Source organism: Oncorhynchus mykiss, chromosome 3 (assembly GCF_013265735.2).
Source record: "Oncorhynchus mykiss isolate Arlee chromosome 3, USDA_OmykA_1.1, whole genome shotgun sequence".
NCBI lineage: Eukaryota > Metazoa > Chordata > Actinopteri > Salmoniformes > Salmonidae > Oncorhynchus > Oncorhynchus mykiss.
Window position 1 is genome coordinate 47,905,363 of NC_048567.1, and position 16,619 is coordinate 47,921,981.

Here is a 16,619-nt window from a genome sequence, read left to right on the forward strand (position 1 = left end):
TCATTAATGCCATTTAGACTTGAAGTTTATGCAACAACTAAGATAGCTGAGGTTCATAGATTGGAATGAATATTAGTCCAGAACCTAACGTTTTAGGGTCCATACACAGATCTGCTACATACTGTAGCTAGCTACACATCCATAGGCATACAGTTATTTTTATCCTCCACTACACAATAAGCAAGTAAATAATTAGTTAGCTATGTTACTTCAGCTACATTGCAAGGCAAGCTTATACAATTGTACATTCAATTTGCAGTAAGTGCTTTAGCTAGCTAGATTCTTTACATCCACTGTTTTACAAGATGACAGCCTGGTTTGCTGGATTTCTCAGGAGTCCCTAAAACATTAAACAAAACAAATTACAAATTCATTCTCCTAACACTAGCTAGCTGGCTAATATTGGCTAGTAAAATTAACTTTATGACAAAAAATATGCACAAACGTTTGTCTCTACATTAACCAAGATATTCCTCTCAATTGTCCATTTTTTTGCTTGACTCGTTATGACGCTATAACAACTTACATCTGGTTCCACCATAATGTTTTGTAAGCCATCTTTGTTGAAGAACGACACAAGGCAAGTGTGGCTCGCGTCAAAATTAGTCATTGGAGGTCTACCGATTAATCGGAATGGCCGATTAATTAGGGCCGATTTCAAGTTTTCATCACAATCACAAGCATGGGCGCGAACCCAGGGACTCTGATGGCACAGCTGGTGCTGCAGTACAGCGCCCTTAACCACTGCGCCACCCGGGAGGCCCGGAAATCGGTATTTTTATACCTTTATTTAACTTGTCAAGTCAGTTAAGAACACATTCTTAACTTTTAAATGGCGGCCAATCAACGAAGGGGTTAACTGCCTTGTTCAGGGGCAGAATGACAGATATCTTATGTTTCACCGAGTCGTGGCTGAACGACAACATGGATAACATACAGCTGGCTGGGTTTTCCGTGCATCGGCAAGATCTGTGCCTATTTGTTGATGCACGAAATCTAATATTAAGGAAGTCTTGAGGTTTTGCTCGCCTGAGGTAGAGTATCTCATTATAAGCTGTAGACCACTATTGACCAATAGAGTTTATCCATATTCTTCATAGCTTTCTATTAACCACCACAAACTGATGCTGGCTCTAAAACCGCACTCAATGTGTTGTGGGCGGGGACCTAGTGGACCTTAATGCAGGGAAACTTAAATCCGTTTTTCCTCATTTCTACCAGCATGTTACATGTGCAACCAGAGAGAAAAAAACTATAGACCAACTATAGACCACCTTTACTCCACATAAGGTCCCGTACATAGCTCGCCCTCGCCCTCCATTTGGCAAATCTGACCATAATTCTATCCTCCTGATTCCTGCTTACAAGCAAAAACTAAAGCAAGAAGTACCCGTGACTCACTCAATATGAAAGTAGTCAGATGACGCAGATACTAACCTAAAGGACTGTTTTGCTAGTGCAGACTGAAATATGTTCCGCGATTCTTCCGATGGCATTGAGGAGTACACCACATCAGTCACTGGCTTCATCAATAAGTGTATTGATGACGTTGTCTCCACAGTGACCGTACGTACATACCGCAACCAGAAGCTATGGATTACAGGCAACATCCGCACTGAGCTGCCACTTTCAAGGAACGGGACTCTAACCTGGACGCTTATAAGAAATCTCTGTAAGGTCTACTACACCTGTTGTACTCGGTGCATGTGACAAATACAATTTAATTTGATGGAATCCCAAGCATGGAGTGGTGGCAGAATTGCGCAATCCTCAAGATGGACTGGTTCCAAGCAAGAGATCTTCTTCCTTTCCGGTTCACATACCTTCACCACGGAAACCGACTTGACCTGCTGTTTTCAAGACGACGATGATGAGTATTTAATTTCCTTCATTGTTTTCCTTTCTGACACAAACAGCTCTTTGTATGGTGTGAAACTACTCAAATGAAATGACTACCTTTTCACAAAGAGTGCTGCTATGACTCTAAAATGATCTCAGAGGGCTGTCCTCAATTAACTCTGACGGGGACTCTTGGCGGTTGAAGGATCCCATGTATTTTCCCTCTATATGGTGGGAGGACAGATTAAGACATTAAATCACCATGGCGTGCATGTTTGAGGTCGTAACATATCGGCTAGAGGTTTTGAGATACGAGGCAAGATACAATTTATCTATCAAGAATCATTTCTGACATACGGGCTATTATTAACCTCTAGACAAAGAACTGACATAAACTGACATGAATGCAACTTTCTCATGACAACCTGCCAAAAATAACCCTGGTCTTTGTCACTGTGCTTTCTGAACAGAGAAGTCCAATTCCATAAAATACAGTTGAAGAAACCCAACACCCCACTATTACCATGTTTATCTTGCACTCCCTGGATGTTTCTGTTTCGGGCATAAATCTCATGGTGGGATCTATAGGGAACAGGAATTTCCATTTGAAACCACCTTTCGCAGCATTTCACTTTCCATTTCACGATCCATGGTCAGATATCCCCAAATTCCCACACTTACTGTTGTATGAGTCATCATTCAGCATCATGTCTCATTCTGTTAACAACAATGTTACCATGCAAGTGCATTAAATAAAGATTACATTGAAAGTCTGGACCCAAAGGTGGCATTGAATACTCTCCTATTGAGTTGGCCTTATAACTCAATACATAGCCCTAGCCTAAAAGACATGAGAAAAAGGAGATAAAAGGTCAACGCTGACATGTGTCCTCCAAGGTGACACTGACAGTAGAACCTGATTGAGAATCCTTACATGGATTTTAAAAAAAACATGTCCCAAATTTCATGAATTCAGGTAACATGCAAGAAGAAGGATCACATGTAATCTCCAGGCTGTCTCTCAAAGAGTGTCACGTCCTGATTGGTCACTTTACAAAACAGTCAATTCTTTCACGTGCTTTCTGTCAACTGTAAAGGTCCTTCAATCACAGTCACCTTTTGAACACATAACAGACACATCTGGTATGAAGTGCACATGGTACAGAAAGCATTGGGTATAGGTTGAGAGCCATGTTGATTGTTCTCATAATGTTAAAGACGGTGTTGTTGGGTATTTGTGCTTTATAAACATTTGAACAACAAGCACTTCATGATCATGTCGTCCTTCACAGCAATCCAATGTATGGCTTGTTTAAACTCTCTATACATAACTATCAGTCTGCTCCATGTAATAGCGAAGAGAAAGAGAACATTTAGATAATGTTATAACTCGACATAATCATCTGATCCCATCATCAGGCCCCCAACTAGGAAGTGTGCCATCAGCTCAAGATATATATGAACAAAGACAATCTTTGAGGAAAATGCCCGCGGTTCACTCGGCTAAACCCACATACTAAAGGATAGAAACTCCCTTTTCTACAGGACTGAAAGCCTGCTTGTTTTCATACATCTGCATGCCGATTGAGCTCCAGAGTCTAAGGGAGTGTGATGGGGAGAACCCAGCCTCTTATCAGCATGCTCCAGACCAGCAGAGCCGTCATATCCGAGCTGGAAATACACTGGGCTTCCAGTAACACAGACCGCGCCCTCACAGCACTATCCCAGCACTGAACTAAAACAGGCCTCTTGTTATGACAGCAGACTTGAATTATACTGAATGTGAATAGTCCTGAAGTCTTCAACTCCATCAATAGTTTCATTATGTCAAGAATGTTAATCCATTCTAAGTTGGGAAAATCGGGTGCATGATTGAATTGCATTCCACTATGCATTCATTTAACATGCGAAACAGCAAGCTACAGAGGCACATCATATTTTCCAAACTATCATTCAATTATATCAAGGTCATTCCAATACATTTCCTCATGACCTCAATGTTATCTGTGTGGATTATTACATTGTTGTAGGTTTGAAAAATATGAAAAAGTGATATATGATGGTTTACATAGAATCCTTCCACTCATATAAATAGGTCAAATATCAACATTGTCTAGGCACTGCTACTGAACCAGTTCTACATTGGAACACGAGGGCAATTCCACAGTAACAGAGCGGCGATGAGACTCCGATTTTCATTGATTGCAAAGTTAAACAAACAAAATAACTCTATTTACAAGGACTACTTTTAACAATTTCCACTGAACATTTTACAAAAACATACTTAGTTGAAGAACAGTGCAGATGCAAAGTTTGGTAACAGAATGACGGCACAAACAGCACAAACCGTCATTCTGTGTGTTTTTGTAAAATATTCAGTGGAAATTGTTAAAAAAATAGTCATTGTAAATAGAGGTGTATGCTTTGTTTAACTTTGCAATCATTAGTTTTTGTTTGGCACACAATGTCAAAACAAATCTGAGTCTCATTAACACTCTGTTATCATGGAATTTCTCATTACAGTAGCCAGGACAAGCTCCTGAATCTCCAAAGTGTAAAGGTAAAGTGGAATTTCAGAGAGCCTCTCTTGAGGATGCCTTCACTTCTCTACCACGACATATCAAATGAATTGCATTTGATAACAAACTATATAATAGAAACCATAAACGAAATTAATTGTTGGTTAAAATCCAGGTCACAGAAAAGGTTGATGAGTGGCTAGGTTCACTTTTAAAGGTCTAAATACACTGACATAAGGACCAACAAACTACAGTAGCAATAGCCTACCAGTTTACTGAAATAATACAACGAGAATAGAGCAGAGTTTCAGAGTAACCCACTAATACTATATGAGTAGAAGTACGTTTTTAAATGCCCAGCAAAAAGTCTGTTAACAAATGAAAACGAAACTTTCTCTCTCTGCGATTAAGCTATTCGTCAACATATGCTGATCAACAAAACATTCCTGTTTGGCGATGTGGATAAAGTCCGCTTGGTGGTGAGGAGGATTACTATTGCATACCTCTTGTATAATCAAATAGGCTATTTACCTGCTTACGATACGGAGTCCTCAATGGGTTCGCAGAATTCGCAAAAATCATCGTCGGTTTCCAAAATCCCAAAACAGATTTATTTCGAACTATTTGTATCCAATGGCTGTTTAGGAGAAGTTGTACATTTAACCAGAGATGTTTTTTTTTAAACAAATCGTATCTTTGCTACACTAAAGCGTAGACTATAGGCTACTGTAGGCCTAAATAGTATACTGTATTTGACATATACTACTGTACTATACAGCGATGGCAATGTATCCGCGAATCAGTCTGAACTTCGTTTGCCCAACCCCGATCTTTTGACTGAGTTCATTGATTTGCATTGAATCTTCCGCAGAACCGACTCTGCTACGGTGGGAAAAACCATTACTCTATCCGGTATAGGGATTATGACTTCACTGGATAACATGAAAACAACACTAAATAAGAACTTTTTCTGCAAATTCCAAGGAGATAATCTACAACAAAACAGCCTATATAAGATGTAGAGGCCATGCTGGTTAATAGCTGGTATGATAAAATAATAGGTCTATAAACGATAGATTGTTACAAACAATGTTTCCCTGTTTTGCTACTCTTCGTCTAGTCTGAAATGCATACCATACATTCCATAGTGCGGCCATCAGATAGTTAAAGGAGCAGTACGATATTTTTGATCGATCCAAGACTCGTAAATTATTACAATTTGAAGAATATTTAAGAAATTGAATGAACGCAGGCCACAACTTAGTCCATTAAACACAAATGATTGAATTGTTATGAAGATAATCAACACTGAAAGAAAAAAGTACATTGAGGGTTGTGGCCATAGGATACTCGTTGAAATAAGTGTTAATCAGACTGATGAAAGCAGACAAAAAAGAGCAAACAGTGAGATGAAAATACACATGGAAAAATGTAATTGAAAAGATATACAACCAATTAAAAATGTCTAACTGTTCTAATCCAGTAATAGTTACAAAGTCTGTGGACGCTATCGATGAGAAGTGACTGTGCAAAAGACACAGCATGTAACAGTAAGGATTCAAGCCACTCTTCCGCAGAGATCCCAATTGTGAGTGATAGGGTGACCCAGCTTTTTTATTATAGCAAAACATACACTTAGAGGCTGCGCTAGGCTATAAATCAAAACCAATTCACCTGCCATTCTCAGTCTCTGATTGGAAAACCAACTGTGGTGATGTCGTCGTGAATGTGACTGCATGCTGACCTTAAGGTAGTCGTTACCTTTGTGGTCATCTTTCTGACCTCTTTCTTGTTCTACCAGGCTGTCTCTTTCACCTGGCTTGTTGTCATCCTTTACATCCTTTCCCCAACTGCATTTCCTGTCTTTTACTAAGTCTATTAGTTTTGTTCGCCCTTTTGTGTCAGGGGCTTTGAACCAACCGCTAATGAGATTATGCAACATCTGGTCTTTTGACCACTGCAAACAGAGCAATGTCAACATTGGTCTAAAACCAAATCAGCCCAAAAAACAAAAACCCAATCACAATAAAACGTTTCCTTTTGGTTTCAGCAGGTGCTCAGTTTAAACAACGATCTACCAAAAACTCCAATTTGAATCTTTCCTTCCTCTTTTTTTCCTTGGTGATTTTTTTTGAGAGGTTGTTGAAGTGATACATTATGTTCATTTTGAAACACACAGACGTTTTAACATACGGTTTCCTAAAAGACACTGCAGAGTCATAGAGATAGAGTATGTAGGGAGGTCCTTTGGGCCACCACGAGGTGTCAATATATGTCACCCTTAAAGGGAAAAGAGAGACCTGGATTAGCACTCCATGGAGGTCACTGAGAAATGGGGACAAGGGTGGGGAGAGCGACAGACAGTGCAACTATCCCTTTTATATAGGAGTCAAAGGTACATATGTCTATTGCCTTAAAGTTCTTACATAAAACACATAGCCAACTGTAATTGTTCTTTCTTGTGAATGCATTTATTGACCTGAAGCTTCATTCATTCTTTTCTATAGGAATTGATGCTGTCAATAATGTAATCTAATAATATATTTCATTTAGCAGATATTTTTATCCAAAACATTTCAGTCATTCGTGCATACATTTTACGTACACTACCGTTCAAAGGTTTGGGGTCACTTAGAAATGTCTTTGTCTTTGAAAGAAAAGCATTTTTGTTGTCCATTAAAATAACATGAAATTGATCAGAAATACAGTGTAGACATTGTTAATGTTGTAAATGACTATTGTAACGGCTGATTTCTAAAGGAATATCGACATAGGCGTTCAGAGACCCATTATCAGCAACCATCACTCCTGTGTTCCAATGGCACATTGTGTTAGCAAATCCAAGTTGATCATTTTAAAAGGCTAATTGATCATTAGAAAACCCTTTTGAAATTATGTTAGCACAGCTGAAAACTGTTGTTCTGATTAAAGAAGCAATAAAACTGGCCTTCTTTAGACTAGTTGAGTATCTGGAGCATCAGCATTTTTGGGTTCGATTACAGGCTCAAAATGGCCAGAAACAAAGACCTTTCTTCTGAAACTCGTCAGTCTATTCTTGTTCTGAGAAATTAAGGCTATTCCATGCGAGAAATTTCCAAGAAACTGAAGATCTGGTACAACGCTGTGTACTACTCCCTTCACAGAACAGAGCAAACTGGCTTTAACCAGAATAGAAAGAGGAGTGGGAGGCCCCGGTGCACAACTGAGCAAGCGGACAAGTACATTGGATTGTCTAGTTTGAGAAACAGACGCATTACAAGTCCTCAGCTTCATTAAATAGTACCCACAAAACACCAGTCTCAACGTCAACAGTGAAGAGGTGACTCCGGGATGCTGGCCTTGTAGGCAGAGTTCCTCTGTCCAGTGTCTGTGGTCTTTTGCCGATCTTAATCTGTTCTTTTTTTGTTGGCCAGTCTGAGATATGGCTTTTTCTTTGCAACTCTGCCTTACAACGATCAACTTGGATTAGCTAACACAATGTGCCATTGGAACACAGGAGTGATGGTTGTTGATAATGGGCCTCTGTACGCCTATGTAGATATTCCATTAAATATCAATTTCCAGCTACAATAGTCATTTACAACATTAACAATGTCTACACTGTATTTCTGATCAATTTGATGTTATTTTAATGGACCAAAAATGTGCTTTTCTTTCAAAAACAAGAATATTTCTAAGTGACCCCAAACTTTTGAACTGTAGTGTATGTGAAATAAAACTAAAGATGTGGTCCTCTACAGACTTAAAGCAACACTTCTAGTGCTTGAGAATTGCTGTTATACATGACGTATGACAAATATCTCACCTATGTGTGAACCTACAGTCACGGAAAGGCCTGCAGTGATATCCAATTTCCCACGGCCACAAATCAGTTCCTAAGGAGGCTGTTTTGACATGATACAGTCTCTGCTGAATCGGCAGAGCTAACAAATTATCAATTTAATTCTGTCTCTATGTCAGACCAAACCCTACAGACATCAGGGCTCTTACAAAGAATCTAGCAGCTTGCCTAATAGATGACGACTATACACACCATGCCACTATACATGCCAATTTTAGCCCTTTATGAGAACGGTAGGTTTCAGACTTCATCATTCAAGGAATCAGGCACTCACAGCCCATAATAATTATAATAATCAGTTTGTCTGGAAACTAACAGCAGCTTTACGGTTTAACACAACAGTTTGTCCTCTTTGAAACGCTGACATCTCCCATCCATTTCCTTCCTCTCCGTTAGCTCGCTCAGAGTGAGATCCAGCAATACCACAGCACCCTGAAATTCAAGTGGAGGAAAGAGAGTCCCACCAGTACCAGGAAGGCTTTACAAACAGCTCTGTATATTTACCTTCCTGCCTGGATGGAAGGGGTGAGTTCAGGGGACAAAGCCCCTCTGAGGCAGCAACAGAATCATTTTCGACGACACCCAGCACGTTAGGGTGGAAGCAAGTAAGCCACAAAGACAGATGTGTGTGAGTGTGTGTGTGTGTGTGTGTGTGTGTGTGTGTGTGTGTGTGTGTGTGTGTGTGTGTGTGCGTGTGTGCGTGTGTGCGTGTGTGCGTGTGTGCGTGTGTGCGTGTGTGTGTGTGTGTGTGTGTGCGTGTGTGGCATGGTGGTGGGGCAAGAACAGCTCAACCTAAAGTTGTCATTATCCAGGATTGGGAGTAGATTAATGGAAAGTCTTTCCATACTTCCAAATTCACAACTTACAATAATACGATGATAAGTCAGTTAGGAAAATCTCACACAAAACATTATCAAGGAATTACATTAGATTAGTTATAAAGGAGACTCTGCAAAGTATTAGGAGTGTCAAATTGCACAGGCAATTCAAGAAAAGCTTGTAGAGTGGATGCTACACTCGTGACAATGACGGTCTTACAAACTTTTCCTTTAGACAAACAAAACTTCCCAAATGCCTGATCCTGAAAATGTGTGTCAACCTTAGTTTTGACAGAAGTCTGCAGACAGTTTTGCAATGATAAACGGAGAGTAGCTTGGACAGGACAGTAAAGTACAGGGTAAACATGCTGTACTGCCCATCTGTCTGAAGCACTCACTGGTCATGTGATGTCAGCACCAGGGATGGGATCATGTGGCAGGTGATCTAAGTTTGACTTACGGCACCAGCGCTGAGGGATAGAATATCAAAAACTGATGTTTTGCTGTCAAGAGCATATTGCTCAATGAGAGAGCTTTGGCTTTATTGTTGGTCAGTTGAGAGGGGTTGTAATAGAACATTGCAAATGAACTTTTCACATTTTTTTTTATGTCATACTGGATGCCACATTCATATAAGAGTGCTTCTAAAAATGTGGAGAATGTTTCATCTTGTGTACTGACTAAATGTAGAGCATGCAACGTATCCCAAGTAGGAAACAAATATTTTCATTTCATACTACTCTATATGGCAACAAATTAGATTTTGTATTATTATTATTATTATTGTTTTGCTGTGAAAGCAAATAGGAAACATTGAATAACCCACCTCCATTCTTTAATATTCATTTGAAAATCATTCATATCCACATTGCTTGAAAATAAATACATGATTGACATGAATGCACCCATTTTCAATTACCTTTCCTATTCCCCGCCTCAGATCCAGTGAGGTGTTTCATAAATAATTCAAGAAAGGGGAAATTGATTATCAATGCAATAGCCTGATACAAGATGTTTATGTTTTTCTCATAAATAAGATATGTTCTCATGAAAAAAAGACAAGGGCCTTGAATAGAAGTGAAAATCCCAAATTCTAAAACCCTGACTACACTCTGCCTCTATAATAATTAACTTTGCAAAGTGGAAAAAATAAATAAATAAATAGATTGAAATATTCCTGCTATATTACAATTGATATAACAGCTCCTGTTGCTTTATATCATTGCATGCTCATTTCAATTGTTTGAACGCAAGAAGCAATGAATAAGAAATGATTACCTTGATGGCCCGTGTGTCACCATTGACATCTTTCTAACTCTGATGAGGCTTTTCAATGTTTTCTCTATTTTTTATGAAAGAGCCTCTTGGCAGAGAGAGCCTCAACAGCAGGGTGGGTATATTATTGTGCACCGTGTAAACCCACATTTTGTTCATGTCAAAAGTCCCCAAGAATGAGAATCATAGGAGCACAATGGCTGCTCTTTCAGCCCTGCACCAACATAAAGAGCAGAAACATTGTGCTGTTCAACTGTGTACATTCAGCTGCTAGGCAACTCTCCAAACTTTATTGTAAACATTGTATAGGGCTTTTTCAGCCTCGGCGTAATGCCATTGTTCACAGTCTAACATTGTAATGTCTGATGGCAGTTAATGTCCTTACCTTCAATGGATTATTATAGGCTTGTGTTGACAACAAACAAGAATACAAAATAGTGATCTAATTGGATTTGAATCATTATTAAGCTTCTAAAAGCTTATTTCCTTCAATGTAAACACTTCTTCACCAGTAAGGACCATCTGTTCTTCAAACTATTGTAAATCTGTGAACCCCTAGTCTAGTGGATCCCTGAAATACTGGATCGCTCACATAGATATTCGACACCAGTTTGTACCAAGCACTTTGTTCTGAAACTAGAAGCAGTCTGTTCTGCTCCACTTAAATTACTCTATCAAAGTACTGTAGCTAGTCTCCTGCCGAAACAGAAATCCAGTTGCTTGACAAAACATGCTAAAACACGCTATGAGTTTCTGTGCTTTGTCAATGCGATTCCTGTGAGAGTATCTCAAAACGTAACAACAAATGGACGACAACAAAAGCACATATCATGAATAATGCAATATTTTGCCGCTGACTGAACATGATACAGCTCTTCTATACAAAATCAATATCACAACAAATAACCTACAATATCACTAAACCTTTAAAGACTCCCAACATCACATACACACCAAAATAGACGAGAAATCTATGCCAGGCCCCCTCAATAAGATTATAACAGGGTCATTGCATTTGGATCCAAGCAGAGAGGCCAGCAGGACAGAGCAGGACAGTGAAATGTAAACCACCATGTCAGTTATCCACAAATCCATGAGCAAGGCCCTGTTTGAAGTGGACAAGCCACTTCTGTACTAAGGCCACCACACACATATATGGTGTGTCATAAAACAAACTGAAAGGGGCCAAATCCCTTTCCATGTGGAAATCACATGAATGACCCTATTTTTAAATCGAATACAAAAGAATGACTCTTCAGCCAATGGAATAGTAGGATTTGAAGGATAAAAAAAAACACATGGCATTTTGCTCATCAGTAGGAAGATGGAGTTGCGTGTCATTTATAAAGTCAGCATTTTATGACTAAATGACTAACGAATGCAGGTAACTTTGGCGAATAAGCTAATACTTTCTCTTCAAATTATATCGTCAAATAAAAGAGAAACCTGCTCTTGCTGGTATCACTTAGTTGTATGGAAGCTCTTCAAATGATATCAAAATGGAAAATAAATCGCCCATGCATTCATAACACAGCTATAATAGGCTGTGTAGCTAACACAATGGAATTCCTAAATCCCGTTTAAGGTCTTTTTCATTGGATCGACACACTCAGATGTCTATCTCTGTTTGAAAACATATCCTCATTTTACTGTTGCATACTAAGCAGCCTATAGGGCTTCCGCTCTGGGACCTTGTCATTTAATAGGCAGCCAAGCTGATTAAACATGTATGGAGCTTAAGTGAGGCAAAGTATTCTGTAGGAGCCTCTTGATGTTCAGTGGTGATGTCTGTAGGTCAATTGAGGACTGTAATTTGACCCCCATATGCCCTCTGATTTTCAACACATAATTCATTAATGATGCTGTAAAGAATTCGATGAAACCTGACTTGCGCTCTTATGATCATTCATCAATACGAAACAGCATATCAAAAACGACCTAAACAATTCACAATAAAATAAATTGGGTTGGGAGATGCTATCTTTATCTAACACTTAATTATACATGGCAGTGTTTAAGGGATTTAGGAATAACAGTAATCCTATTAAAATTGTGCATCGTTTCTATTAGCTAACCCTGGAGAGCCACAGTCACTCCAATGTAAATCCAAATGATCCAAGTCAATAGTGTAAAGAAAAATCTGTCAAAAGAGTTTTACAGGTGTTGAGATGCACTAAATTGCCTACAGCTGTCCAGGGTGCTTAAGTCATAAAGTGATCTCAAATCAAATTTTCCTGAAAATATAGGCCTATGCGTTTCAAATGACTTAATAAACAGAACCCCAGCGAACAAGAAATCTGACAGACAAAATAGAGTACAATAATCTACCGAGGCAGATGAAGAACATGTTCTTATCAACTGTCGAATCTAACCGCGCATTGATCATTTTACGATGTAGAGTCAATCGCCCATTTTCAAGTACATAGAGCACTGTTTTACTGTACCTTCGCTTGCAGGTATCGGGGGTAGTAATAGGAGTACTGGGGGTACATCTGTTGTTGCCACACTTTTCCCATGAATATAGAAAGATGAACTAGTCGCGCCGGAACTGAAGGTTACTTCAGTATTTCCTTCAATTCGGTTTTTCTGTCAGTCAATTCTCTCGTTGTTGGGAGACCTCACCCTGGAACCAAACAGCGAAACAGTGGAATATCAACCAGCCTCTGCGCAAATGAACTGCGTTTCTGCGTGGGCGTTGGACTTGCTTCGGGTGATGGGTTCTCTCTGCTCTGGGTACATTCTGACTAGAGCCAAAGTGGTCACTGCAAATGCTGACCAGTTGGCTATTCATGCAATCTCATTCAGAATAGTGTCAAGACAACAGTTTGATTAATTTTGATAATACATTTTGTATTTGAAGACACAATTAAGGACGTTTTAGTCACTGATGCTCTGGAAGTCCATAGGCCTACTCTTCAGACATCAGTCTCCAATGCTGGACAGGCACTCTCACCTTTGCACCAGCAATACAAACATTGCCATGTGACATCAATAAGTGCTTCACTGTAATGACACACTCATATTGGTTCAAGGAGTGATGGTACATTATATAAGGATACCTTTCATGGCATCCAGACAAGGCAATGTAACTTCCTTAACAAAAAAAAACAAAGCCCGACATGATCACAATGCAAGATCACATTATGCACATTTACTTAAACCACAGTTGCATACCAACAAACATCTGCCAACTGTGCCAAGTCAACAAGTTCCATGATTCTCCTCGGGTAGCTTATAAGGACTTAAATTACAACCATATCTTCACACATTATTCATGGCAAATGCAAGGGAGCATATCATATTGCATGCATTTGTCATCAACAAATTGTTGAAATAGTATTTGTCAGTGAAACAAGGTGAAACAACATGAAATGCAGTGGTCGACCCAATATGGCCCCAAGGCTGCTCTCTGAGTATTTTTATTTATTTAACTAGGCAAGTCAGTTAAGAACCAATTCTTATTCTCAATGAAGGCCTAGGAACAGTGGGTTAACTGCCTGTTCAGGAGCAGAACGTCAGATTTGTACCATGTCAGCTCGGGGAGTCCAACACTCTAACCACTAGGCTACCCTACCACCCCACTGTAATAGTATGAAAGTACTACTGAAGAACTATTGCATGCTTTGGTCATCAACAAATTGTTGAAATAGTAAGGACACATAGCCACACTGTACATTTCTTATCAGGTAGAACAGACCAAGAAGCACTGTGGATGAGAATACAGAATGAGGAACTATGTTGTGTTCTTGTAGGGCGGAGTTTAGGATACAAAGCCACGGTTTCACGAAGGAAGCTCAGGGAGGTTACTTACAGGCAACATTATATGTCGTCTGCTTTCCCACAGTTCATACCACAGTTCATATAAAGGGAGAGAAATAATATATGAAAATGAACACGGTTTCCTTCTCGGGAATATGAAGCCCTTACCTTTTGGTGCTTGATTGTTTCAAGCTTTTCGTGAAATTCCTCCCCAAAATATCCAAACGCATTCGAGTAGTAATGTTCATCTTCATTAAAGCGCAGGCCACCAGCTGATGGTGTGAAGATGTCTGGGGATGGTCATATTGCTGTCTGTTGCAAATGTTGTTTGAATCCATTAATGAGGATGAAGAGCTTCTTCTATCCTTTGATCCTGCAGTAATTAGAGCAAGCTAGAGACACATGGAACCAAACTAACCTTCCACAGGTTTGCAACAGTGACTGTTTAGGCTACTACTACAGTGCATAGTACTACTACATACTATATTGCAGTAGAGGTTATGGCTCTTTTCTGTCGAGTACAAAGTAGTCCTCCTGAACATCAAAATGATCCATTTTCATTCTCCTTCACCATTGCCATCTAACCGGAGTGCTATAGGTAAGGGCATGACCATGGACTTGGTTGTTCCTGTTACGTTTTAAAGGCTCAGGGGGGGGGGGGGGGGGGGTCTGGTCACTGGTGGTCTCGGTGCTCCCCTCATTGTCGATTTATTATCTGCTGTCTATGTGTCCTGCTACTCAGATGTATATGGATGACATGCTCATTTATCAAACTGAATAGTCTATTATAGAGGCCAGGGCAAAATGTGCACAGGTGCAAAAATAGCCCATACCCCACTCACGTTATTTCCCACACACTGGATACCGACTAACAACTTAATCACTCTACTGTTGGATCAACAAAGAAATATATTTGAGTAAGGGGAATCTTTTTCATAATTGGATGTTTTTACACCGAATAATTGTGACTAAAAGGTACAAACGCTTTATAATACTCTGAGCACAAATATAAACACAACATGCAAGGTATTGGTGCCATGTTTCATGAGCTGAAATTTAAGATCCCAGAAATGTTCCCTTGTTTGCCAAGATAATCCATCCACCTGACAAGTGTGGCATATCAAGAAGCTGATTAAATGGCATTTTGTGCTAGGGACAATAAAAGACCACTCTAAAATGTGAAAGTTTGTCACACAACACAATGCTACAGATGTCTCCAGTTATGAGGGAGAGTGCAACTGCATGCTGAATGCAGGAATGTCCACCAGAACTTTTGGCAGAGAATTTAACTTTCAATTCAATACCATAAGCCGCCTCCAACGTTGTTTTAGAGAATTTTGCAGTATGTCCAGGCGGCCTCACATCTGCAGACCACGTGTATGGCGTTGTGTGGGCGAGCGGTTTGCTGATGTCAAAATTGGGAACAGAGTACCCCATTGTAGCGGTGGAGTTATGGTATGGGCAAACATAAGCTACAGACAACGAACACAATTGCATTTTATCGATGGCAATTTGAATGCACAGAGATACTGTGATGAGATCCTGAGGCCTATTGTCGTGCCATTCATCTGCTGCAATCATCTCATGTTTCAGCATTATATTGCACAGCCCCAATGTCGCAAGGATCTATACACAATTCCTGGAAGTTGGAATTGTCCCAGTTCTTCCACGGCCTGCATACTAACCAGACATGTCACCCATTGAGCATGTTTGGGATGCTCTGGATTGACGTGTAAGACATCGTGTTGCAGTTCCCGCCAATAGATTATGGCATAATGAATTTATTGGAATTGGTTGTAACTCAGTAAAATCCTTGAAATTGTTGCATGTTGCGTTTATATTTTTGTTCAGTATATATTTGTTGTGAAGATTGGTTTTGGAATTGTTCTCAAATTATTGAAATAAATAGCAGATTTTTATTTAATTGGTTTTATGAGTGCTGAGTCGCAGGAGCCAGTTGAGTTTGAGGCTTTCTGCCATGTTGACAAAAGCTCTGTGTTGTCATAGGGGTTATAGCCTACAGAGGGATTGTCTCATACAACCGTCAGGTTGTCCTCACCTTATGATGAACTCATCTTGGTGACATGGTTCGTACTGAAAACATCATCATATATTGGCTGAATACTGCCACGTTTACATGTGTCTAAAGTGGTATTATTTAACATTACTCCTAGCACAAACTCATGTCATCATACTATTTTAGAATACAAAATGTATAATTTCTCAGTTTAGGAAAATAATGGAATTACATGCATCAACAGAATTGGCCATGCTACACATTGCACAATTTGATTTATATGTAGTATAGATTAAATTGGTTCCATTGGTTACTATGTTATTCTCTGTAAAAATCCCCTCTCTAATAGCCGGAATCCCATGAGGCCAGAGTCTCCACTAAAACAACAATATTACATCCAGCTCTCCCCTGTGTTTCTGATGGGAACCTCTGGCTTCACAGCCTTTTGTGTGTGTGTGTGTGGGGGGGGGGGGGGGGGGGGGGGGGGGGGGGTTGTCTGACTAAATACTTTTTTGCTCCACTGTAAGTACTTCTGCAGTTTGAAAGACATG

The 16,619-nt window shown here is 39.7% G+C and overlaps 1 protein-coding gene across 5 annotated transcripts in view; it reads right to left on the reverse strand.

Annotated features, from left to right (window-relative positions):
- Positions 1 to 12,933, reverse strand: part of LOC110520064 (RNA-binding motif, single-stranded-interacting protein 1) — a 47,427-nt gene extending 34,494 nt beyond the window's left edge. The window contains exon 1 of one of the 5 annotated variants that reach the window (XM_021597073.2): positions 12,737 to 12,933. In XM_021597073.2, the coding sequence (XP_021452748.1) occupies positions 12,737 to 12,808 (72 nt within the window). In that variant the 5' untranslated portion in view covers positions 12,809 to 12,933. Of the gene's footprint in view, positions 1 to 4,889; positions 5,430 to 12,736 lie in introns of those variants that run through there. The other 4 variants (XM_021597069.2, XM_036974339.1, XM_021597070.2 and 1 more) reach the window with 4 other exon arrangements.
- Positions 12,934 to 16,619: the final 3,686 nt, after the last annotated feature.